Source organism: Heloderma suspectum, chromosome 5, assembly GCF_057233095.1.
Source record: "Heloderma suspectum isolate Gila_16-S chromosome 5, 16-S_ref, whole genome shotgun sequence".
Taxonomy (NCBI): Eukaryota; Metazoa; Chordata; class Lepidosauria; order Squamata; family Helodermatidae; genus Heloderma; species Heloderma suspectum.
This window is the reverse complement of record NC_139462.1, coordinates 157623579-157649688: the sequence shown is the minus strand read 5'-3', so window position 1 is coordinate 157649688 and position 26110 is coordinate 157623579. Positions and strand designations below refer to the sequence as shown.

General features: G+C 41.6%; 1 protein-coding gene across 8 annotated transcripts in view; it reads left to right on the top strand.

The window, feature by feature from the left end:
• MLH1 (mutL homolog 1) overlaps positions 1 to 26110 on the top strand; it is a 44295-nt gene that overhangs the window by 11761 nt on the left and 6424 nt on the right. For 3 of the 8 annotated variants that reach the window (XR_014792289.1, XM_084857967.1, XM_084857968.1), the window contains exons 9-18: positions 460 to 548; positions 3581 to 3693; positions 6236 to 6329; positions 7132 to 7285; positions 9855 to 10198; positions 11302 to 11447; positions 13528 to 13636; positions 16627 to 16690; positions 19129 to 19293; positions 20213 to 20305. Coding sequence is in view for 4 of the 8 variants with exons in the window: in XM_084857967.1 (XP_084714093.1) it covers positions 460 to 548; positions 3581 to 3693; positions 6236 to 6329; positions 7132 to 7285; positions 9855 to 10198; positions 11302 to 11447; positions 13528 to 13636; positions 16627 to 16690; positions 19129 to 19293; positions 20213 to 20305 (1371 nt within the window). In the remaining 4 variants the exon portion in view is untranslated. Of the gene's footprint in view, positions 1 to 459; positions 549 to 3580; positions 3694 to 6235; positions 6330 to 7131; positions 7286 to 9854; positions 10199 to 11301; positions 11448 to 13527; positions 13637 to 15857; positions 16691 to 19128; positions 19294 to 20212; positions 20306 to 25097; positions 25353 to 26110 lie in introns of those variants that run through there. The other 5 variants (XR_014792287.1, XR_014792288.1, XM_084857969.1 and 2 more) reach the window with 3 other exon arrangements.

The window sequence follows — 26110 nt, the reverse complement described above, 5'->3', positions numbered from 1 at the left end:
CTTGCATTCTGAGCTAACCTAGGGCAATGTGAATTTGTGCTGCCATACAGAGCACTGGCATCATCACCAGATGAAGTATAGAAACTGCATAAAGGTATTGTTTCACATATAATTGGGCAGAGAAGGAATTTGGCTGGCACTTAGGAGCAGTTCGTGTATCCCCCAGGCAGCTGGGGTAGCCAGGTCAGCACAACACTGTGTGCCTGTTATCTGCCAGACTTAGACCTCCTTTCTGGCTCACCTTCCTAGACAAAATGTAGCCAAGGGACACACAAAACGACTGCAAAATATTGCTGTCTGGCAACATAGTGCTATGTTCAACATTCAGCTAATTCTTTGATAGAAGAAATGTATTTTGATAAATATATGTAAGTTTCCATTCATTCCGCCACTTATATTCCTTAATGTTCTTCATATAATCAAATTGGTAAATGGAAGCTTACTGTCTTTTGCTCTTAGCAAGGTGACACAGTGGCAGATGTCAGAACACTGTTGAATGCCACAATTGTCGACAATATTCGGTCCATCTTTGGAAATGCTGTTGGCAGGTACACTGACTACAAAATGCAATACAACTTCTAAACTGTTTGAGATTCGTTTTTAACAAACCATGCAAAACATCTCTGATTACGAGTATTGTCTTGTCATTATGTGCTGTGGAATGCGAGTGATTATTGCAAATAAATGTAATAGGCCCAGGAAAGCTTCATATTGAAATAGCGTTGGGGTGCATGAACTTTTCAGTATATTTCCCGAAGAGGATGTTCTGTCATAAGTCATGGTCTCAGCCGGATGGGTTTCCAGCCTAAGTATACTGGCAGCATGGGCAGGTTAGGCAAGAGTTCAGGTTCCAGTAAGGCAAGTCCAAGTTCCAGGCAGCCCCCAGGACAGCTCCAGGAGAAGCTAATGTTGAAGATTCATGTGAGCAGCTCAAATGTTGCTTCAGCAACAGGTAAACCCAGATAGCCTTAAGCAGAACTAGGGTTGTACTGGGTAGCTGGCTCCACCCCTGTTGAGAGAAACTTCTGTAAAAGGGACTGTACCTGCTTCAACAGCCATTGACTGACAGCACAGTGGAAACTGGTTCCACCGGGGCTTCTGGGCTGGAGTCTGAGGACAGCAGTGTGGCCTGTAATGGCAAAATGGACTCCCCTTACACTGGCGCTTCTGGGTCTGAGGATTTCTGGGGCCGGTTCTCAGGGCAGTTCTTTCTCTTTCACTGATACCTTCTCCAAATCTATGGCCTCGTCCCTTGAAGACCTTTCTCTTTTCTCAGGCATTTGATAGTATATGATTTTTTAATTGGTCCTGGATTTGTCTTATGGCTATGGTTGATTGCTCAAAGTTGTTTGATACATATTGTCTTTGTGTATACTGTCTGTGTGTTTTTATGTAAATGATTTTTAAACTTTGTATACTGCATGTTAATGATTTTTAATCTTTATAAACCATCCAGAGAGCTTCGGTGATGGGGTGGTACAAAATTACTATTAGTAGTAGTACTACTACTACTAGTAGTAATAATAATAATATATGATGGGGAGTTAGACTCTGGGCTCATGACGAAGGATTTAAAAGATCAGATTGGGAAATAATTCTTATAGCGTTCCCAACCCAAGTGTCTGCACATATTCTGTCCTCTTTCATATGTGTATCTGAAGGGGATAATGCAGCAGGTTATTTTTTACAAAACCCTTGTTGGTTGTCTTTGCCAAATGTCCTATACTAATTGTGACTGGAGCTCCTGATTTCTTAACTTACCCATAGATGACTATTGATCTTTACATTCCCATTGCTGTTATTGTTAATACACAGAATGAGAGAGCAGTTCCTTGCCCTAAGGAGTTCACAGTCTAAAGGTTGACACAGGGAAGGGAAATGGAGGTGGGATAAACAGGGGAAGAATATATAATTCACTTACATGTTTGTAGGCTTAATTACAGAAGGGTATTGAGATTAGGAGATTGTGCAAAAAGCTTCACAGAAAATACAGCTTTTGAAGGAAGTCAGAGAAGTGGCGTCATGAGGATGTTTGGAATAACCAAATGAGTATCTTAAAACGATGTATAAAGTATCTTAAAACAAGACACCCTGACCTCTCAGTGCCTTGAGGTTTGCGACTGTAGTTGTAGAAAGAATCGATCTCCTGTAATTGCATGGACAACATCAAACAAACAACAGAATGACTTGCTGCCTGTTCTCTAGGATTCCTGCAAATATTGGCATAAAGAACAGTGTCAGACTGTTTCTAAATTTAGAAACGGTAGTTATAGCTGTAGGGCTGAGCAGTCAGTGCTCATGTCATGCTAGCAGAAGCAGTTCTGAGCAGAGGGCATTCCTTATCTAATGGGGGCTATACAGAATAGCTTGTTTGCTGGAGACGTCTCTTTTCTGAGGGCTTACAGAGCTGTAAATCTCCCTCCTTTTTCCTTATAAAACCTCTTGTGTATTGACAATCCAACAATTGTTTCTGAAACGTGGATAAAAGCACATAAATCTGTAATAAAAGCTAGTGTTAAATAAGTTCTAGTGTATGTTAGATATAGCTGCCCTAAAAGGGAGAGGAAGCTGTTAATATACAATATATTTCTTCAATATTCTAGTGAGGCACCACTTGGACTATTGTATTGCCTTTGTCATCATTGTACTCTGATTTTAATTGTAAGAATAGGCCTGGTTTGGACGATCATATAACACTTGGTTTGCTATTCTAGTTTGTTTACTGTGGATGGAATAAACCCTAGTTTTTTGGGTTGGTATATAATGGGGAACTGTGATTTTTCTAAAGTGAAAACAAATGCTTTCTCCTCAGGTGTACAAAGTTTGGGAGTGGGGCATGCTGAGGCTGAAGCAGGTTCATTGATCATAACGTAAACCATAGTTTAGATAATCATCTGAACCATGCCATAGCATGTGCCTCTACAGAAATGTCGTTGGGGGTTGGGGGGTGGATCTGATGAGTCCTGCTAGCTTCACATTATGTAAATACATTACAGTAAATGGAGAAAAGTAATTCTGATATACCAAGGTATGAGAAATGGCCACCTTTGAAGAGGGAACATCTATTAAAATGCCCTTGTTTTGTGAACAATAAAAACTAACTAATCCCTACATAGTGATGTCTTGGCCATTGTAACAAAGCAGTCTGTGTTAACAGTGTTTTGATAAATTATATTACAAATGGATGTAGGGTGCAGTCCTATGGATGTTTATACAGAAAAAAGTCCTCCAACTCCCAGCATTCCCCAGCTAACCATGCTAACTGGGGAATGCTGGGAGTTCTAGGATTTTTTTTCTGTCTAAAGAGAAATATAGGATTGCATCCTAAAGCACATATATGTGCGTGAGGCTATAATCCTATACACACACTTACCTAGGAGTAAGGCCCATTGAAAACAGTGGATGTATAAGATTGCACCTCAGATACACTCTGTTGCTCTTCAACTTTTGTCACCTTAAATGCCAAAAGAGCAGTATTGAACTAATACATGGATCTGACGTTTACCAAGAATTGCTTTTGTCTAGAGAAGTGCTTCCTAAGAAGAAGGGAGGAAATTAATTACTTTTTAAATGTCTATAGAGAGTTGATTGAAGTGGGCTGTGAAGATGCAACACTGGCTTTTAAAATGAAAGGTTATGTAACCAATGCAAACTATTCAATGAAGAAATGCACCTTTTTGCTTTTCATAAATAGTAAGTACAAAAGTATATTTCTGTTTGTGTGTTATATAACAGAATAATGTTTGGACTCTTAACAAGATGTTGCACTTCCAGACTCTGAACAAGATCCTTTTCCTTAAAAAGGGTATAGTAAATACTGTTTCCGGTGAAGTGCTACCATGACTAAGGGGGGATAGGGATTATCTCTCTGTCTGCAGGCTTGATTTCTGGATTGTGACTTGGAATTAGTTTGTAATGAAGCATCTGGGATTCTGTTCTAAACCATAACATACATTTATTCATTTGTTTTGTAACCCGCCTTTCTACCAAGAAAATGGCACTCAAAGTGGCTTACAATCATAGATAAATAAAAACGTGATTAAACCAGTAATAAAACACATTAAAAACACAACAATAACAGAATAAAAACAACACACAGCCCAACTCACTTGCAAATGCATGCATTTATGCTGTTTCCATGTATTATGTATATTGGCCAAGTCTGTTTTGCTTTAATAATAAGGTTATTTTCAGACATGCATTTGCAAGGGTCAGACAAGTAGAACTGCATGCCTAGCACCCACAAGCCACGTGGGTACTGTGCCACTGCAGTGAGAACTGCTGCCACTATCAACAAAGTATGATAACTGTTCAGCACAGGTGGCACAGCCCAATGAAGCTAATCCTTTTGGTGCTGCCAAACTCCCACACTAAATTGTATTGTCTCCTGATACTTCTTGCATTTCCTATCTGGTGCCCTACTACTGGGATATGCTGTCATCTAGAAGCACCCTAGCTTTCTTTGTCAGAATTTACAGTATTTGTCCATTATCCTCCTCCTCTCCATTTTATCCTCACAACAACAACCCTGTGAGGTAGGTTGGGCTGAGAGTCTGTGACTGGCCCAAAGTCACCCAGTGAGCTTCCATGGCCAAGTGGGGACTAGAACCTGGATCTCCCGGCTCCCAGTCTGTCACTCTCACCACTACACTACACTGGCTCTCATGTGGTTAATTTACAATTAACCACAGTTTAATGTTCTGGAGGGAACAACCCTATGTCTTCTAGACAGTGTCTGGGGATATAGGATTTTTCAGTTTCCTGGGTCTGCGCTAGAAGACAGGGCTTCAAACTCAGAGCCAGGAAACTGTGGCCCCCTCCCCCCTTCCCCCATAACTGGCGCAGAATGAATCACACCAGCTGCCTCTCCATGCTCGGTAAACTGAGTGTGGAGACAGGGAGAAGGGGTCATTCCCAGGAGAGGGGAGGAGACCAGGGCAGCATTCCTACGATCTTTCCTATCGCCACCCCAGCCTCCTTCCCTCCCCTTCCTCAAAGCCTGCATTAGACGGGCAAAATCGCCTGTCTAGCTAAAATGCAGAGCAGGAGGCACAAGGCACCTCCCTCTCTGCGGAGGATACTCATAAGCCTCTGGGTTCGGGGGCTTATGGTACCCAGGTCACAATCCATGGGATTGCGCCCTAGTTTGATTACGCTTAACTGTGGTTTAGGCGGGAAACAAACCAGGATCATAAACCACAATTTGAAGTTGGCTTATTTCAATAAACCATAGTTAAGACTAACCACAGTTTAGCTTGTTTTGGACTTATTGATAGTTAAAAATACTTGGTAGTTAAAAATAGAAACGAAACCTCTGATCTCTTCTTCACAGCTGTGCCAGAGGTGGGGAGGGAGGGTGGAGCCTGAGCCTTGTCCACATAACACTTAATCAAGTGTTGCATCTAAATGAGGCCATTATATAAGAAAGAAACAGGGAGCCCCATTGAGACTAGTGTCACTGCATTCAAGGGGTTGGAAGGAAATAATGAGCCTCTGCTTATCCTAAACAAGTAGACCCTAGCTAAAATATCCCACCTCTTGACGCTTCTGGTTGTGCATTCTGATAACACGGATATCCTTCTCTGTTTGAAATAGGGAAGAAGCTAAGCCATTCTTCACCACCCTCACTGGATAATCCTTTTATACACACACTAGCTGCAGTGGAAGCTCTTAATCCAGTGAAAGTGAAATGCATTTAAGTGTCATTGAAATAAATGGGCCTCCGTTCCAAGAGAATGAGTTTATAAGAACATAAGAGCCATCCTGGATCAGACCAAAGGCTTATCTAGTCTAGCAGTCTGTTCCTACAGTGGCCAACCAGATGTCTATCTGAAGCCCACAAGCAGGGCATGGAATGCAATAGCACCACCCTGCTTGTGTTCTCCAGCAACTGGTATTCAGAAGAATACTGCCTCTGATACTGGAGGTAATAAATAACCATCATAATTGGTAGCTGCTGATAGCCTTATCCTCTTCATTTTAAAAACAAATATATATGGAAAATGTATTTAGGATCAGGGTGCTAGTTGTGTTGAATCCAGCAGCCATGGCCATGCAAGAATGCTATCTGAGGACTATTGATGATAATGCCACATGTATATATTTTAAATTTGCCAGCTGGTTATATGAATGAAAAGCTAAAGGTCTAAGCTTGATCAGAGATGGGTGTAAATGTGTTATAAAGAAACTAATGAAGACTGCTTCACTTGTCTCTACTTTTTTTTCCTTCTCCCAGATCGACTGGTTGAGTCAAGTGCTTTACGAAAAGCAATAGAAACTGTGTATGCTGCTTACTTACCTAAAAACACACATCCATTTTTATACATAAGGTAAAGTAGCTTTACTGTTTAGGGTCAGGTGACTGGGAAGAAGAGAAAAGGGTAATTTTCTCTCTTTCTAATGATTCAAGGAAGTTGTAGATGTCTTAGATCAGACATCTAAGACATCTTAGATGTCTTAAAACTCTGTCTGTGAAAACTCATTATCACAGTTTGGGGGTGCTCTTGACCCTGGCTTAGACCTGTTTTTTCAGGCCTCGGCTTTGGCCAGGAGCACATTTGCAGAGTGGTGTGCCAGCTGTTCTGGAACCTTCTGATCCTGCTATGGTAATCTAAGCCTTAGTCACCTCTTGTTTTGATTATTGTAACCCACTCTATTATAACATGTCTGTGAAAGCCCTTTGGAAACTTCAGTTGGTTCAGAATGCTGCAACTAAACCTTTTCAGTGGCAGAGGGTAGGGGGAGAATACAGCATTCATATTACTCCCCCCCTCTCCCCCCTCCATAAACTGTACTGGCTCCCTGTTTGTTTCCAAACACAATTCAGAGTACTGGTTTTAACCTAGAAAGCCCCAAATGACGTGGAAACAGCTTTCCTGAAGGGCCTCCTTCCTCCATATAATCCTGCTTAAGAACTGAGATCTTCCATAGAGGCCTAGTTATTTTGGCTGTTACGAGTTTTGTTTGCTGTTACTTGTTATACTATTTTACTGTTTTTTTGTGTATGCACTGTGATCTTCATAGGGAGAAAGAGCAGGATACACAGAGCACCTGTAACACCTACTCTGAAAAATCTGTTGCTGAGCATGTCATTGATTAACTTACACTTGGTGTTCTCGAAATGTCTTGTAGCCTTGAAATAGCTCCTCAGAATGTAGATGTGAATGTGCATCCCACAAAGCATGAAGTCCATTTCCTTCATGAAGACAGCATCTTGGAGCGTGTACAACAACACATAGAAAGCAAATTGTTGGGCTCTAATTCATCAAGGATGTATTTCACCCAGGTGAGTGGATTCTTTAGCAAAAAAAAAAAAAAGCTTTCAGTCTTTGCTTAGTTATTGCTTATATTATTGCTTATATGAATGAATACTTTGCATTTAGTTATTGCTTATATTATTGCTTATATGAATGAGTACTTTGCATTCAAGATTTGGATTTATTCTGTCCCAAAATGGATGATAGCACACCATGCAAGACAACATGCCAGGATAAACTGGACTAGCAATGCAAAATGTCACACATGTTGAAAAATACTCCAGTTCCCTCATAGGTTCTTGTTGCTTTATGGCTGCACAGTTGGGCGTGCACTGCATAGGACTTTTGTCTGCAGTTTTTCTAAAAGAGTGAAGATTGGTAGGGTCAACAACTTCTGCCGAACCATTATGGAAAGTCTGTTGCTGTAAATCTGTTAAGTTTCTAGCTGTGCATGTCCTTCAACATAGGTTAGCAGTGGTTTTCAAAATGTGTTGTGACGATACGTGAACTGATTGTGTGAACTAGAAACCTGTGCAACTTACAGAGGTTTCATGTCAGGCAAATGGACATCGAAAGGCTAGCCTGATGGGAGAATGCTTTGAAAACCACTGATGATAAAGTCAGCAATCTTAACTTGGACTGAAAGGGGATAATGGATGTAAGCAGTGTTAAGCATCCAGTTCTAACCTGCCCTACCTGTGCAAATGGTCTAAAGCCACTTTGTACAGGTTGGGTCTTCAGCCAGAAGGCATTACTCATGTGATGTAATAGCATTACAAGGCAAATATATGCCTGCATCAGTCTAAACTGCCTACTTTGGGCACCCAACTTTGTACATAGTGCATAGTGCAGAATGTTGGTCTGGCTGAAGATGCCCCCCTTCTATTCACGGCCACTTCCAACCTCCAGATATAGAGAACCTTTAAGTAAATGGGTGGAGAAAAATGAGCAAGATACAAAGGCTGCCATCTTCAGATTTTGGGAAGGTATTTCCCAAATAGCACAGTGGGGCTGTATCAGATTAAGATGTTTAAGGTCATAATGTTGTCAGTTGCATAAAATATCATCTGTTATTCAGGCTATGTGCTGCAAAGTACTTTCATAAAATGCGATATCAACAAGTGCCTTGGGGAGCAATCCGATGTCCCCTAGACAGTGTCTGGGGGACATAGGATTGTTCAATTTCCTGGCTTGGAGCCAGGAAGTCACGCTTCCTGCTCCCTCATAGCTGGTGTGGACAAACCTGCACAGGCCTCCTCTCTGTGCTCACAGAACAGAGCACGAAGATGGGGAAAAGGAAGCGTTCCCAGGGGAGGAGAGGAGACTGGGGCAGCAGCCATATTAGGGATCCTGTGGCTGTCCCAGCTTCCTTCCCTCCCCCTCTCCAAAGCGTTGATTAGTCATCTATCTGCATTGGATACTCGTAAGCCTATGAGTTTAGAGGCTTATGAGTACCTAGGGCGGATGTGATAGGATTACACCCTTAATGTTTAGATATTGACAATTAGGCTGAGATTCGAACAGGAAATCAACATACAGGAGAGCGTGAATTTAAAACAGTTCTGTTTATTTCTATAAACGTCATATGTAAATGGCTTATTTACATGTCAAAGTGTTGTACGAAAAAATAAATGACTTTAGCATAGAAATAACCACTACTACTACATATAATTGTTGACTTGTATTATAAGAAGCTTTAATGTACAAAATAACATTACTTGTACAAATAGTTAAAGGCTTAAGGCTTATTATGACGCAAGGGGTTGGATCCAGATTTAGGGACGTGCAACTGGGTTGGTAGAAGTGGGTGTCCCTGCCCCCTCCTCCTCACAGCAGCCCTTTCAGCCCCCCGAAAATGCTATTCAGAGGGTCGGGGGAGCCAGCTGAATGGGATGAGATATGGGGGGAGGTGTATCCAAAAAGTGGATGGTGGCACCTTCTATAAGTTGGATCCAGTCCATTAAAATTAATGCCGTACAAAGGATCAATAAAGGAACGTAGCCATTTTAAAATAAAGTTTATGTTGGGGATGGCCAGATCTGCCCCGCAATCAACTTTATCTGGGCCCTGGTGGTGCTACCAAATATAATCAAACTATGATCAAATTTGCTAATTTGTATGCTGAAGAGAATTATTTTCAGAAATAAGTGTGTGTTGTGGGGGGAGATTTTTCATACTTCACTGTTGCATTTCCTTGTGCGTCTGATTAATTCCTTGTATTTTGTATGAAATATGTCGAACATAATTTTTTAATACAAGTATTTAGATGGCAAGCACCATCTCAAGAGGTAGAATACATGTGCTTGTAACTTTCAAGTCTTTATTGGTAGGTAGCACAGATTGCATTACAGAGCCTGGTCACTTGTAAAGGGAAAATTGTTGTATTAGGCTTTATCTGTAATACCCATTTCACATAGCTAAGGTATCATGTGACTGTTTGCAGTTTGTGATAAATCTGGCTTTGTGAATAGGCCTGGAGTTGTGCCTGTTCTGGCTGCGCCCAAGAATAAGTCCCTCTCCAAAAGTTTTGAGGAAACACGTGTAGAATTCTAGTGACACTAAATTGCTTCTCTTCTTTCATCCATCTCTTCAATAAAGACATTGCTACCAGGTGTTACTGCCTCTTCCACTGATGTTGTTAAATCAGCAAGTTCTTCAACTAGTCAAGGGGGAGACAAGGTTTATGCCCATCAGATGGTCCGTACTGATTCCCGGGACCAGAAACTAGATGCTTTTCTTCAGCCAAGTAATAAATCCAGAACATCTGGACCTCCTGTAGTGGCATCAGAGGACAACAATAAGGATCAGAGTTGCAAGGGGACTGGGCTACAAGATGTTGAGATGGAAGAATGCAGTGACTTGAATTTAGGAGCGGAAGCTGTGGAGGCACCAGAAGAGTTGGTGGAAAGTCAGCCTCTGACTCTTGAAAATATACCTGCAAGGTAAGAGAGATCTCTACGGAATTTTTCTACATCATCTCTGCTTATAACTAAGTTGGGAAGAGGTGTTGGCACCTTCCTTTCCCTTCCTCTGGCTGGACAAGCATCAAGACTGAATTCACTTCTGTCTTTGGCATATGTTTTTCTAAAGGCTGGGCCTGGACTGCATTAGGAGATGCTGTCTTTTAATTCATTATTTATTTAACAAATTTATATCCTGCCTTTCATGACATTAGAACAATTAATAAAAAACACAGTATCCTCCTTAAAATAGTAGAAATGCCACACACACAAAAACAGCGTAAGATACATTTAAAACCAGTTGCGGAGTAAAACAATCCAGTAAAACCAGTTACTAAAAAGGAGCAACAAAATAGATTAAAGGCCAAAGGCTAAAGACTATCTTCCGAAAAAAGACACATTTTCATAAATCAGCAGAAGGCCATTAGCAAGGGGGCCAAATGGGTTTCCCCTGATGGGGAGTACCATACTATTGAGAAGGTCCTGTCCCATACAAACAAACAGGGAATGATGGAACAGATGAGAGGGCCTTCCTTGATTACCTTAATGAGTGGACAGGTTAGTATCTTAGAAGGTGTTCATTCAAATATTCTGTTCCCAAACAGAATGTTTAAGGTCATAATCAGCACTTTGAACTGGGGCCAGAAACAAATTTGGAAGCCGGTGGACATGTTTCAACAAGGGAGTAATATGCTCCCAATATGCAACACCTGTTAACAATCTCACCACTACATTCTGAAGAAGGCAGCCCCATGTAAAGCACATTGCAGTAGTCCAGGTGTGATGTAACTGAGGCATTTGTTACAATGGGCTAGTCTGAAAGCTCCAAGAAGAGGCATACTGGGCATCCAAGGATAAGGCTGGTTCCAGAAGCACCCCCAGCTCTCTTTTCTGTGAGGGAGCAGACTTTGCTGGCATAATGTGGACCCATAAAACATGAGGGCAGAGAATCTTTTCTGATAAGTTTAGCCTTTACTTTGCAAGTGAAATAGATACTTGAAAGTTCTTGATTGAGTGGCTGCTTATTTGTGAATTCATCAAAGCACATATAGAACATAATGCATTTCTTTTCATCTGCCTTGCAGAAAGAGGCAGCGAAAAGATTGTGATGTGGAAATGGACGAACATGCAAGACAGGAAATGACTGCTGCCTGCACTCCAAGGAGGAGAATTATTAACCTAACCAGTGTATTGACCCTTCAAGAAGAAATTAGTAACCAGGCACATGAAAGTAAACTTAATACTTATCTGCCCTTACAGCTGTGTTTCTCATGCTGCTTTAGACTCTTTAAGATGGTTTCATGAAGATAGCAAAACAAGTTTAACCATCTAGTAGGAGAGGAATGGTTTGTTATGGTCAAAACTTGTGTATTTTATGTATTTCATTAATGTGTGAATTGGCTCATAGCACTGAGTGAAGATCATTTGTTATGCGAAGGTATTTGACAATAGGTCAGTCAAAGGTATGCATGCCTACATACCTAACAGCAGGATGTGATCTTTAGGTACCTTGCATATTAACGAGCTTAACATCCACCTCATCCAACAGCTCATTTACCAAAGTGCTTACAAGATCCTAAACTTGGTAATATGTTCCTATTTTTATTTTTCTGAATACTTCATAAAGTATTAACTTGCATTCAAGGTTAATGGCCTGCAAATCATCAGCCTAGAAAAGCAACACTTTATCTATATTCTTTGGCTACAGATGTAGGAGCAGAAATTTTGTTCTGAGCATCACAGAAAGGCCTTGGAGGCTAGACTGCAGCAGTGTGATTATGCTGGTTTAGAAACAATTGCCAGTGAAATAGGCATTGATTGAGAGCACTATTGGCTGCTTTTTATGACCAGTTATGCAAGCAGTTCAGCAGGAGTCAAGCAGAATTCTGCTCTCAATTTATTTTCAAGGAAACAACATAGCTCACAAATGCTTTGTGTGGGTGGCTTTCTCTCAGCTGCTATTTGTATTTTTCAGAGCAAGATTGTTGTGTGTAGCTGAAGTTGGACTGGTATTCAGTTCCTCAGTTATGTTAAGGTGTGGAAGTACTATGAATCCATTATTCTCTCCATTTTTGCCACTTAGCCTAGTGGTGTTGGCTACTTGTGCCATTTATATTCTGACAGCCAAATCCAAAAAATCTGGACGGGCATCCACTATTAAATAATTAATGCTTAATTTTAAAAACTTTTGCTGCAAAATTTGACAGGGCCAGGTAGATAAACAGAACAATTGGAGTTTTGGGATATAAGTAGACTTTACTTCAAACCCAATTACTTTGGCTGACCTGGTTTGTGGATATGGTTTTCTTGAGATTTGTGTGAGGAGTAGCAAGTACAATATTCCAAGGGCGCAATCATATCCAGATAGGCGGCTGCCTCCGAATTCGGAGGCGGCTGCCTATCCAAGGCAAGGCAGGAGACACACGGAGGGGATTGTTCCCTCCGCTCTCCTCCTGCCCTGCTTTTTCTACTAGACAGCCGATTGCGGCTGTCTAGCTGCAGGAGTACGGAGCGAGGAAGGAGGCTGCTGTACAACACATAGGATGTGTTGTACAGGCAGCTACGCTTTCCCCACCCTGGAATGCCCCCAGTCACGCCCCTTTCAGGCCGCTCCACACTCCTCTTGCGAGTGCGGAGGACAGGGCTGTTCCACACTGCCTCCGAGGCAGCGTGGAAGTGAGGGGAGATCAGTTCTCTGGGAACTGACTTCGGAGCATGGGCTCCGAAGTCAGTTCCCGGGTAACAGCATATCCTATGACCATCTGGCCGCTGTCTAGCAGCCATAAGATTGCTCCCTCCATAACAAAGCACTAACAACTTGAAGTAATTAGGGCTATACTGGGCTATATTAAAAAAAAAAAACCCAAACCCTGGTGTAACTGAATTGCCAAAATATTTCTTGGAGGCAACAACGTGAAGAGTAAAATACAGCTCTTCTGATATTCCGTTGAAAATGCAATGTGTCTTTTAAATCTTGAAGTCCAAACTCGAAACCCTTGAAAATTAGTGTAGGCAGGAGCATATGGTACTGCTGGAGAAAGTATATTCCAAGAAATTTCATAAAGGGAAAAAGAGATACAAGTTTAAGAATAGTATGAGCAACATTAGGCTTTTCCAAATACTTCTTCTCTGAGTAGAAGTAGAAAAAACCTGAAGGATTGGACTGAATAGGGTTATTGGAAATGGAATAGCAGCTGAAATTTGAAGTCCATGGTGCTTTAGTAGTTTGTTAATGAAGGTGTTGAGTTCTTGAAGGGAGAGAGATTATCAGTTCTGTGAATTGTACTGAACACAGGTGGTTTCTGTTTCAGGTCTTCAGGAGTTGCTACGGGATCATTCCTTCATTGGATGTGTTAGTCCTCAGTGGGCACTGGTGCAGTATCAGACAAAACTGTATCTTCTCAATACTACAAAACTCAGGTAACAGTCTAAATACATTGTTTTCAACAAAACAGGTATTTAGCAGATTCAGTAACTTGAGATAGGAAGAAAAGAATCAGAAATGGGTACATTATTCCAAGTCAGGATGTATGAGAAATTCATTTCAGTTTATTTTTTATCCGGGTTTACCCAGTTTGCACTTTCCAGACCAAACACTGACTTGGATGCAAACTTTGGTTGAAGTCTGTACTTTTCCGAGTTTGCAGTGTGATTTGTGGACTCAAAAAAATGAGTTTGACACCATGTGAATGAAAACGTGCATGAAAAAATGCATGATCTTGAAAAAAGCACACAATACACTTTAATCAATGGAAGAAGAATGTATACATCTCAAAGATGTGCACAATTGGTATATACATTTGGAAAAATACATGTGAAAATACAGATTTTCATGTAAAAAGAAAAAACAAAGCTCACAATCTGATATGGACTGGAGTTGGAACGAGTTTTGAGATGGAATTGGGAGAACGTCTGCAAACTCAACTTTTGCTGATTTGCACATCCTTAGTCATGGGTTGTAGCATAATTTATCTTCTTGATACTTGGCTAACTGTCCAGACATGAAAGGGACACATGTATTTAAGGCCAGCTTGCACATGCCATTTGTGATGAGGATATACCTTACTATAGGGCAGTCTGCAGATGAGAAATAGGAAACATAAAAAGAGCTGTGCTGGATCAATCCAAAGCTGGAATCCAGTGGGGCACTTATGCCCCCACTAGAGATGTAAAATTCCTGGAAATATTGAAGCCATGGAAAAAAGTTGGGTTTTTTCCAGGGGTTTTTGGAAAACTAGAAATTTTGGAAAAATTATTATATAGCCTAAATGGCAATAATTCCTGATGTTCCTAAATAACATTATTTAACGTTGTAACAGATGGTAAGAAGCATCCTGTGTATATGGTAGTTTTTCATGGTTTTGTTCTTTTTCTTTTCTTTTTTCTCCTTTTTGTTTCTGTTCTTTTGTTGTTGTGGGTTTTTGTTGTATGTAATTTGTATCACTGAAATAATTTTTTTTAAAAGAATGTACATTTACTGTCAAAAATGCACAATGTGACTCTACTCACATGTTGGGAAACTGAGTGTAAATGTCTATCAGTAAAATATACTTTAGATCAATAATTTTAATAGGGAAGGAAAGAACTAGCTATGCTGGGAATTTTACAGAGAGGATTAAACACAATATTTTCCCCCATGGCTTCATTATTTCCAGACATTTTACATCTCTAGTCTTTCTATAAAAGTGTTCTTATTATATAGTTTTTTGAAATCATTTTGTGGGGAGTAAAGGCTGGGTAACAATATATAAATACTTTGTCTTAAATTCTAAAAGAAAATATTTCATAATCCAAAGCTGCTCAATTTTTCCAGTTTTTCAGGAAAAAACAAAAACAGTCCGGGGGGGGGGGGGGATGGGAAATACCGCAGTTTTTCCCCTAATTTTCTGGGCCTTCACATCTCTAGCCCCCACTGCTTCTTTTCTGCCCCACCAATTCCTTTCTACAATAGTGGGTCCCACTGATTGCATTGTGCAAATGGGACCCACTATTTACACAAGGGAGATTTATTATTTCCTAGGGGAAGCCGTGAAATGAGTGGAAGCGCTTATTTCTGGAAGGAGGCAGGTCAATGAGCCTTCCTTATGCAAGCTCTGCCAACCTCCCTCCTTCTAGAAATGAGGGTTCTGCTCATTTCAGGTTGCCCAGAAGTGGTAAATTGCAGTTGTGCAAGGGGGGGGGGCACTTGCACAATGTAATTGGTGGGGTGGAAAAGAATCAGCAGGGGCATCTTGTTGGATTCTGCCCCAGGGTCCTATCTAGTCCACCATTCTGTTCCCACAGTGGCCAACCAGATACCTGTGGGAACCCTACAAACAAGAGATGAGCATGATAGTACTCTCCCACTTATGTTCCCCAGCAACTGGTATTGAGAGGCACTGACCCTGATACTGGAAGTAATATACAGCCATCATAATTAGTAGCCACTGATGCCTTATCCTCCATTAATTTGTCTTAAAAGCTTCATCGGGAAACAAGCTCAGTAAGGATTTGAACCTGATCATTTCCTACCCTAGGCCAACACTCTAAGCACTACATCACACTGGCTGGATTCCATCCAACCGATAATAGCTGATGAACCTGGAAAGGTTGGAGATTGGGTGACTACATAGACTTTTTTCTCCCTCTCTCATCATACTAGAACCAGAGGTCATCCCATGAAGCTGATTGGTGGAAGATTCAGGACAGATAAAAGGAAGTACTTCTTCACACAGCACACAGTTAAACTAAGGAATTCGCAACCACAAGATGTGGTGATGGCCACCAACTTGGATGGCTTTAAAAGGGGGTTAGACAAATTCCTGGAGAAGTCTACCAGTGGCTACTAGGCTTGATGGCTATGTGCTACCTCCAGTACCAAAGGCTGTATGCCTATGTACACCAGTTGCTGGGGAACATGGGTGGGAGGGTGCTGTTGTGCACATGTCCTGCTTTTGGGTTCCTGGTCGACAGCTGGTTGGCCACTCTGTCACCAGAATGCTGGACTAGATGGACCCTTGGCCTGATCCAGCATGGCTCTTCCTATGTTCTTAAGAGTGAGTAAAAGAACTAGAGAACGAGAACTACTTTCTCACCTTGTTGACTTCACTATAATCATGTTTACCTTTATGATTATTGGTACTGCTTTTAAACCCAACCACCATCACCCATTCCCCATATATTAATATTTACAATGACCCTATTGTTCACAAGAGTCATAGTCAAGTATGTGTTTCTGCTTTTTAATTAACACTGAAATCACCTGTTCCAATACTGGAAAGTTTAGGGCTTTTTTTCTGTCTAAAAATGCATAGGATTCCACCCTTAGCAGTTATTACTGTAATTCCGTGTTAAGATTCTCCATTCGTAGATTTCAAGTATACAGTAGAGGACATGCATAAAAACAAACTGATTTTTCTTCCTTTCTCAAGTCAAGAAATGTTCTACCAGATACTTATTTATGACTTCGGAAACTTTGGAGTTTTAAGATTGTCTGTAAGTATACACTTTTTTGGTTCTAAGTTAGATATTTTAATACTCATTAATGAGCTTTTGTTTTCTCCAGTTTTTTGAGGGCAGAGTATAAAACTTCAAATCACTCATTCTTGCTTTGGTACCACCTTAAAAAATTATGGAGATAACTGCTAATGATATACAGCGGCTGTATTTTTGTGGTGGTAAGCTTTCCTACCAGAACCTTCTTGTTTAAGAACTGTAATTTTGTTCTAATTTATGTCACTTGTAACCACTGTTTGCCTCAGATTCTCAGACTCCCTTTCTGAGAATGTTGGTTTCAGCATAGGTATCTGCTCTACAACTTCCGCAGTGAAGTCAGACACAATGACTGGGTTTGGATGATCAGTGGAGGAAAAGAAGCCACTGTGGCTTCTTTTCCCCACCCCGCTCGTGCGTGCACCATTTCCCTAATTACCCTCACCACAGTGCACTGGGGGGGTTCTAAATGTTCCCATAAACATTACAGCAAGCCATGGGTTGCGGTGTGGTTTGGAAGCACCATGTACCTTGCTGGGTTCAGACAGCATGGCAACCCATGCCACAGTGAGAGGTAATTAGAGAAATGGCAGGCGTGCAAGCGGCATGCGCGGGGCAGGGAAAAGACACCACTGTGGCTTCTTTTCCTTGCTGATTGTCTGAACAAAGAATTCATTTAGCTTCTCTCTAATCTCTATCCTCCATTAGAACTCCTTTAACTGTGTTGAACCTCTTTCACCGCGATGACCGAATTCTATTTCGGAGAAGCTTTTGGGAGCCACATGCCAGTGGTGGGCAGGGCTGAAGGCAAAAGGGCCGGAGCCCCAAATGCCAGCATATTTTAGCTCGAAGCTCTTACTGCCAGTAGCTAAGCCTTAGGAGAGCTTTCAGTCTTTTAGAACGAGGGAAACTGTACAAAAGCCAGGAAACCACCCAACCATCAGTGGTCGGGGGGGGGATGGGTGGAGCCAGGAGAAGGGGGCATGGCCTTTGGGGGAACTCCAGTGAGCCAGATTGGGAGCCCAGGAGGGCTAGAGTTGGCCCCCAGACCCGAGGTTCTGCTCAGGTCTACTGCATGCTTGTGGCGTATTTCTGCCCTGTCCCCATTTGAATGATCAAAAACATGTTCACCTTTATCCCCTAGGGATCATTAATCCCTCACAGGAAGCTTCCCAGCTTCTGTCTGCTTTCCCCTATGGTACAGATTAAAAACCGTTCTGCCACGTCTTTGATCTTAATCACTAGGAGTCCAGTTTCATTCATGTTCAAATGTAGCCCATCCCTTCTGTACAGCCTGGGCTTTTCCAGAAATAATTTCCCGTGCCTAACAAATCTAAACCCCTGTTCCATACACTGTCTCATCCACACATTGAGACCCATCACCTTCACCTGTCTAGATGGCCCTGTGCATGGAATGGGTTGCATGTGAGAGAAAGCTACCTTGCAGGTCCTGGCTTTCAGCCTCATATCTAGCAACCTAAATATAGATTCCCAGAACCACATGACTACATTTTCCCCATATCATTGGTGCTGTTGTGAGTGTGGTGTAGTGGCAAGAGTGTTGGACTAGGAGCTGGGAGATCTGGGTTCTAGTCCCCACTCGGCCATGGAAGCTCACTGGGTGACTTTGGGCCAGTCACAGACTCTCAGCCCAACCCACCTCACAGGGTTGTTGTGAGGATAAAATGGAGAGGAGAAGGATAATGTAAGCCTCCTTGGGTTCCTTGCAAGAGGAAAAAAGGCGGGGTATAAATGCAATAAATAAATAAATTCTATTGAGCATACTATTGAGATGGCACGTGACATCCACAGCCTTTGCACCAGGCAGCCAAGTATAGTGTATATGTGGTCTATATTCTTGTCACAAGCCCATCTGTCTATGTATCTACTTATCAAATCACCCATTATCTGGAGCCCCTTCCTTCTCCCCAGAAGCAGATTTTTAGTGTGAGAGGATATGTGTTCATCCTGCCCAAGGAATAGGTCCCTTCTAAAAGATTATTTCCCTCTTCCTTGAAGTAATGCCCAGGAGCTATCACTCTGGGAGTGGGATGCCACTATTACACACCCAAAGAAAGGAAAATACTAGCTTTACATTGGTAAACATATGTACAAATGCTGAGAACTAAACTCTGTGTATTAGGGATGGATCCTTTTTATGGTTTTTCTATTGAACCACACTGTTCCACATAGTGTTAATTCAGAGGAATTACATGACTTCCACAAACAGTATATTTGACAGGTAGTTGATACATTTTATACCTCATATTTATTGCCTTCAAAATGGTGAAAATTGACACTCCCATAGCAAACATTTCTCAATGCTGCATGCAAAACTTCCTACTTATGTTGACAGTGTTTTGGATGCATCTGCAAACCACATTTTTGGGGTGTATGCACAGTAAGTAATTATGGTACTATGTATTTTTTGATCAATCTAGGAACCGGCTCCTCTCTATGATCTGGCCATGCTAGCCTTGGAGAATGCTGAAAGTGGTTGGACTGAAGAAGATGGTCCAAAGGAAGGCCTTGCTGAATATATTGTGGATTTTCTAACAAAGAGGAGTGAAATGCTGAAAGACTATTTCTCCCTTGAAATTGATAAAGTAACTATCGTTTTTCCTAACTTGAGTTGGTTTTTAAATCATTACCTACCATACAATACACTTTTCAATATCTACAGAGGACAGGGCAAGAAACAATAAGTAGGACAAGCTACAGAAAGGACAATTTAGGCAAGATTTTATACGTAGTTAATTAATACCTAAAAAGCTGCAAATGGAGGCTTTTTTTCCCTTGTAGAATTCTAAACAGCAACTGTTTAGCTTGCTTTTCTCGTCTGTCTCCTGCTGCCCTGTTTAGACGTTTTTAAACTTTTCCACTGGGTGGCTGAACAAGTAGGCAAGACTGCTAGTGTGTGTTGCAGAGTGCTGCACCAGCTCACTCAGAAGCTGTAGCTTTGCACCATCTTAATTTAAATAATTTCCTCCAGAAAAATGGAGGGATTTCAGGGAGAGTCAGGGCATGGGATTGTGAACCCCTGATTTAGCAGGAAGAGAATCACATAGGTAAGTTCAACATACAATAGGTAACCATGTTCGTCCGTTAGAAAAAAAATCCAAAAGCCATAGTACAGCAATACATTCGTTAGGACCAACTAAATAGGTAGAAATTAGTAAAATGTCGCAAGCGTGCTCAATATTCTGTGACATTTTAGTTGGACTTAATAAAACTATTATCTTACTGTGGGTTTTAGATAAAGTTGGTTCTTATTTTTTTAATTATGCTGTGTAGAAGTTTCTTTTTACTTTGGCAGAAGATGCAAATAAATAAAATAATAGGCAGTGATTACTGTGCTAGTTCCAAAGAACAGAAAATACAGAGTACACCACAAGCAGACAGCAGGTAGGTTTTACAAATCTGCAGGTTACTTGGTTTGTAGTCATTAGCTTAGGGACAACTGTCTGTGATTTATGTAGGTGGAAGAATAGATATCAGAATGATGGAAAAACTCTCTCTTTACAGGAGGGGAATCTCACAGGACTACCACTTCTGATAGATAATTATGTTCCTCCATTGGAAGGGCTACCTATGTTTGTCCTTCGTTTGGCCACAGAGGTATGTTGCCATTTAGGATGTATTAGTTTCTTCAAACCATATTTATACAAACAAATATACTTGGATCAGTCTTGTTCTTTGGTGCCTGTACTGTTCATCCTGAAAGAACAGTTAATGGAAAAGGTACTGGGTATGGAGTTTTAAAGAATAATACTGAAATCAAGAGCCGTCAGTCATAACAGATGCACGCTTGCAGAATTTATTCTGGTTTTGCTAGTCATATGGAATGGGTAAGATGCTATATAGGGCCTTGAAGTCCCTCTTCCAACTATCCATCTAGCTTCTGAGACATTAGCAGGGATTGCATTCCCACATTTCAAGTATATCTTCACAACCAGAGAAGCTCATTTTTTTGTTTTGTAAAGGGAAAGCTGAGATTTTCAGGAAGTTAAATTCTGCGCCCAGTATCAAAATCTGTACTACAGAATCATAGTAGAGACACAGATTTACTGTTTGTCCATATAAATACCAAAATAGGACCTGCTTTTTTTCTCCTTGGAGTGCCTCTGTCCATTACACTGCAGGGAGCAGAGCCTACAAATCTCAATGTGACTTCTTCCAAGAATATGACATCATGTAGTCCTGTCTTAAACTGTGTGTGGATAGTATAGAAGCAAGGCACAACATTCATAAAGGATGCCTACAGAAGTACCTAAGAGCACAGTCTTATGGGTTGCACACTCGCTTCCCAGAAGCCCCTGAACTTGGAGGCTTACAGTCATTCTGTGGAGGACAGGAGGAGCGGCAGAGGCGACCTTCGCTTCCCTGTCCTCCCGCCCTGCATTTTTGCTAGACAGGCTTTATTGCCCGTCTGGTGTAGGTGTTTTGGAGGGGGAGGGAAGGAGGTTGGAGAGACCTCAGGATAGCTTGTATCCTGGCCTCTCCAGTCTCCTCCCTTCCATGCCTCATCCACTGAAATGGCCCCTTTTCCCCCTCTCTGAAGTCGATTTTCTGACATTGGAGGCCAGTCAGCACAGTTCTTTCCACACTGGCGGGGAGGGGGGTCAGATCTCCCAGTGCACCCTCCAAGATCAGAGCACTGTCTCTGACCTTGGATTGGGGAATCCAAAGTATCCTGTGGCCTTTCAGATGCTGTCTAGGGACCATTGGATTGCTCCCTAACACTGTTTAGATTTATGTGAGTCCTCAGTTATCTAATAAAAAATACAGCTTGAACGTAGAGACTGATCTTTTACCTTAGCCTGTAACATTTACAAACACTTAACCCATAGAACATTATCACTGTATCATGAGCGTACACACACCACACACACACACACAGCAGCTGCCAGGAATGTGGTGCAGGGATTCCACACCATAATGACTGTTAGGGAAATATCCAAGGCAGGTTAGGTTGAACAGTCAGAAATGTATTAAAGCACATCACAGCCGTGGGAGAGACAGACAAAACTGTGTCTTTCCTCGCAAAAAAGAAAACAGGATGCATTTATACAGACCGAAAGTTGGAGAACAATGAAAACACACTACTCATGCTCAGAAACCAATTAGTACCCAGTAACCGTCTTATTAGCACAGCGGGCTTCTTATCTTTAGGGATGAGTTACTTTGGTGATTAGGAATTTCTTGCTTATGAGCCAAGTTACAATTATCTTCTCATGGTCAGACACATACACATTCTGTCAATCCCATCAGGCACCTTGCCTGAACCAAACTACTTACAAGGCCTCGTCAGGCCTACCTTCACAATCCTCTCTTTGAGTGTATCAGGCTCACCATCCATACTTGTCGTGTTATCAGTTGTTCAATGTCTTTATCACTCTCTTTGTCTTCTTTTCACATTTCTCTTTGCATTCTCTTGACCATCTGGTGCGGTTCAGCTTTATGTATAGTTTTTGTAAGGAATTTGATACAACATTTAATCAAAGCAATGACCACATGGAACAAAGCAATACAAAAAACAATTATGCTTATTACATTGCATATCTTGCTAGGTGGCTGTTTCTGGTGGATCTAGGTAATAGGGTTTAATCATTTTAGTCTGATTTAGTGGGATTTGGATCATTGGTGTGCTTCTGTGGGCATGGACTGGCACATGGCTGGAGATGTAGCAGTTGGATACATTTAAGTCTGTTTGAACCTGGTTCACCACTTTCAGGAAAGCATTCTTTGCTTTCAGGCCACAAAAGATACTCAGCAGGATGCAGGTGGGCTACACCATGAGAGTGTCTCTCTGGTGGATGCTGAGACAATTCTTCCTTCACTAACAGGAGCTAGGCTCACTGCTAGGCGTATGCTCACCTCACTAGCAAGTGCTTGGCTAACTACTGGTCCTTTAGAGGTGGCTATTTTGTAATATAGAGGAGGCCAAAGTGCTAAAAGTCCAAGAATATCTCACACAATAGCAGGAAAAAGGGCAACAAGCGAGTACCATGATGTCAACCGGAGATGGTCTTCTCTTTCTGGGTCCAAAATGACTCAAAGGGCTGATGAACCATCCAGCATTGTCTGGTTCTGGGGCACGTCGTCTCTAGGGGACAACACTCTTTTGCAGTGGGATGCAGGGATCTAGGTAGGCTGTCTTTGCAGCTTCACGGCAGTGTGGGTGGTCAACAGCACCTGATGGGGTCTTTTCTAGTGAGGCTCAAGGGAAGACTTCTTTTGAAGGACTTTGATGTAAACACAGTCTCTAGCCTACAGGTTGTGACGCTATTGTAGGAACATCTGGAAACACTTTTTAACCTGTGAATGGAAAGCTTTCACATACGTCATTACGTCTTGATTTTTACACAGGAGAAGCTGCTGTTACTGTAGCTTTCAGGTGTCATATAGGACAATCTGTCTAGCAGACAGGCATCTGATAACTAAGAGGAGTAAGCTCACACTCCCACGTGGCGAGAATAATAGCCACAAATACAGATATAAAGACATTTTCTCTAAAAAACAAAGTTACTGAGTACATTGAACCCATTATTCTCATTTATGCAGTTTGCTTGATTTAAATCATTGTGGCACCTTCATCTCTTAGGGGGATGACTCAATTGATTCTACCTTTCTTATCTGCTACTACAAGGTGGGAAAGAAGGACCATGGGCACTACCAGGCGGCTGTCCAGGGAGCACCACAAATAGTCAGTGTACTGAGAACCAGCCAGTCTCCACTTTTCTTTTTTTAATATTTGGGCCTGATTTTGGAGTTGTGCAACATCTTCAAAAGTTGTCATGGGAGACTGGTTTATTGCTGAAAGGAATAAGGCAGTAGCTCTAGCGAGGGCAAAGAATTCTGCCACTTGAGCAGAAGTACGGTTAGGCAAAAGGTTTTGTTCTATTACAGTATGGGAAGTACAGACAGCATATCTCTTCAGCATTTCTTTGACAAGACTCATCTACAAAATATATACAATCTACATTAGTCAGTGGCTCATCTGACAAGTCCGGATGTGGCTTTACTAAGTGTTCAACCACTTCTAAAGAATCACAAGGGATACTTTCAGAAGGATCAGGCAGCAAAGAAGCAGGATTTAGAGTGGAACAACGTTGCACTGTATATGAATGCTAGAGAGAAGCACAATTTCATACTTGAAGAGGCATGATTGAGATAGGTGCAGTCTTTGTTTAAATAGAACAGCTGCTACTGAGTGAGGTACACAAAAGAGTTAAAAGAGAATTTAACACAATATTTTCAGAGGCTTGAACAAGGATGGCAGTGGCTGCAGAATCAAGGAAAGTACTGTAATATGTCACTAGTCAGTTCTTATTTCCATGCTTTTAGGTAAGCACACTAAGAGCACAATTTTTTTTTCATAACAGAAGAGAGTGAATGGAATAATCAGAAAGCCCAAGTTGTTTTAGAACAGTGCTTGTTTTGGAGCAGTGGAAGCAGATTCAGCTTTGGAAGACCAGGAAAGTGGTTTAGAAATATCTAAATATACTCTGTCAGGGAGCAAAGATAGTGCAACTAAGTTTACACAAAAGGTCCCTGGTCTGTAGAAAGAAACAGGCGTTGATGAAGTTACAAGCCTCTCTGCTTTCTTAGATGTACTGAGGAGTGGGGGGAGGAGGGGAATGTGTGAAGCGTTTCCATTGGCTGGCCAGGCCAGTGGGGACACTTATTTATCTTATGCTCAATTTTGGCTACAGAAAAAGGGCAGCAATGCTAGAATGTTTTAAAAATGTCTTTAGACAATCCATATAGTCTGCTGCAGTCTCACTTTTGTTTTGTTTACAGTTGATGATTTATTTATTTTTTGCCTAATCAGTTTTCTGCAGACAAATTTCAGGGATTATTTCTAGGCATCTAATGCGTGCTTGGTCTAAAGTATTAAGATCAGCTCATTAATGATTTGGGCAGTTTGCTTGTTCTTTTAATCTAGTGTGCACTTCTTAGGGCAAAATAACTTGCATGAGTTGGTTCATGCTAGCTCAATTAGGGTCTTAACAAGTGATCACTGTTTACAATTCTTTCTTTTTTTAATTTTTGTGGCTTTTCTCTAATGTTTCAAAATTTGACCTGGTCTTTCAGTTTTTCTTGGGAGTCCTTAAGACTCCACTCCCCGGGACTTAAGGTGACCTTTTTGATATCTCAACATATCAATCAGAATGCATTTTCATTGACCCTGTGCCAACTTGGACCTCAAGATTCCAAGCCTCTATTTAAATGCACAATTCTGTCCAAATCAAATGTCCCAACTAAGGGAAATTGGACAGGTCAAGTTCCATTTGTCCAAACTTGGAAGTCTTAAGTCTGTAATTCCTGTACATGTACATTGAAGTTGTCCCTTTTGGGGCTGCAGAATTTCTTTGGAAGAATCCGACCCCATCTTCAATTTACACAGGAGCACACAGGAAAACAATCAGGAGGACTCCACAGGTTGCGAGAAATGAAAGGCACTACTAAATTCCAAGGTACAGTCCGACGCCAACTCTCACTGAATTGGAGGCACAGTCAGTCAGTCACTCGCAGTCAAGGGAGCTCATACCATGGCGGGGAGTGAAGGAAAGGTCGGGTTACTCACTGCAATCTCCATTCATTCAGGAATTATTTATTCAGTAGGTCTGTGCCTTGTTGGCCGGCTCATACCATGGAGGGAAGAAGGAAAACTCACCCACACAAGGTTCCAGCGACTATAATTTGCCCTGGTCCTTTTTACCACAATTCATACCAGGCAACTCTCATTCTATTATTTTCCTCAGTTCACACAAGGCGATTCCCATTCATCTGACGCCGTATCCCATGGACCTCTGTAACGCCCCCAGATAACTAAGTCTGGGCCTCACACTGAGTCCCAGACTTAGATATTTCAAAAGATCTCTCACCTTGGTGCATGATTCTAGGATATTCAGTGAATGGCGGTCCAAATTGGTTCGATACTCCTCAGCGTTTGGGATCTGAGTCATGGCACCAAATCGTTAAGGAAATATCCAAGGCAGGTTAGGTTGAACAGTCAGAAATTTATTAAAGCACATCATGGCCCTGGGAGAGACAGACAAAACTGTGCCTCCACCCACCCACCCACCCACAAAAGAAAACAGGATGCGTTTATACAGACCAAAAGTTGGAGAACAAAGAAAACCCAGTACGTATGCTCTGAAACCAATTAGTACTCAGCAACAGTCTTATCAGCACAGCGGCCTTCTTATCTTTAGGGATGAGTTACTTTGGTGGATAGGAATTTCTTGCTTATGAGCAAGTTATAATTACCTTCTCAAGGTCAGACACATACATGCCTTCTCAGTCCCATCAGGCACCTTGCCTGAACCAAACTACTTACAAGGCCTAGTCAGGCCTACCTTCCCCATCACCAACACTAAGGCCTTTCAAATATTATGGGCCAGGTACTAATTAGTT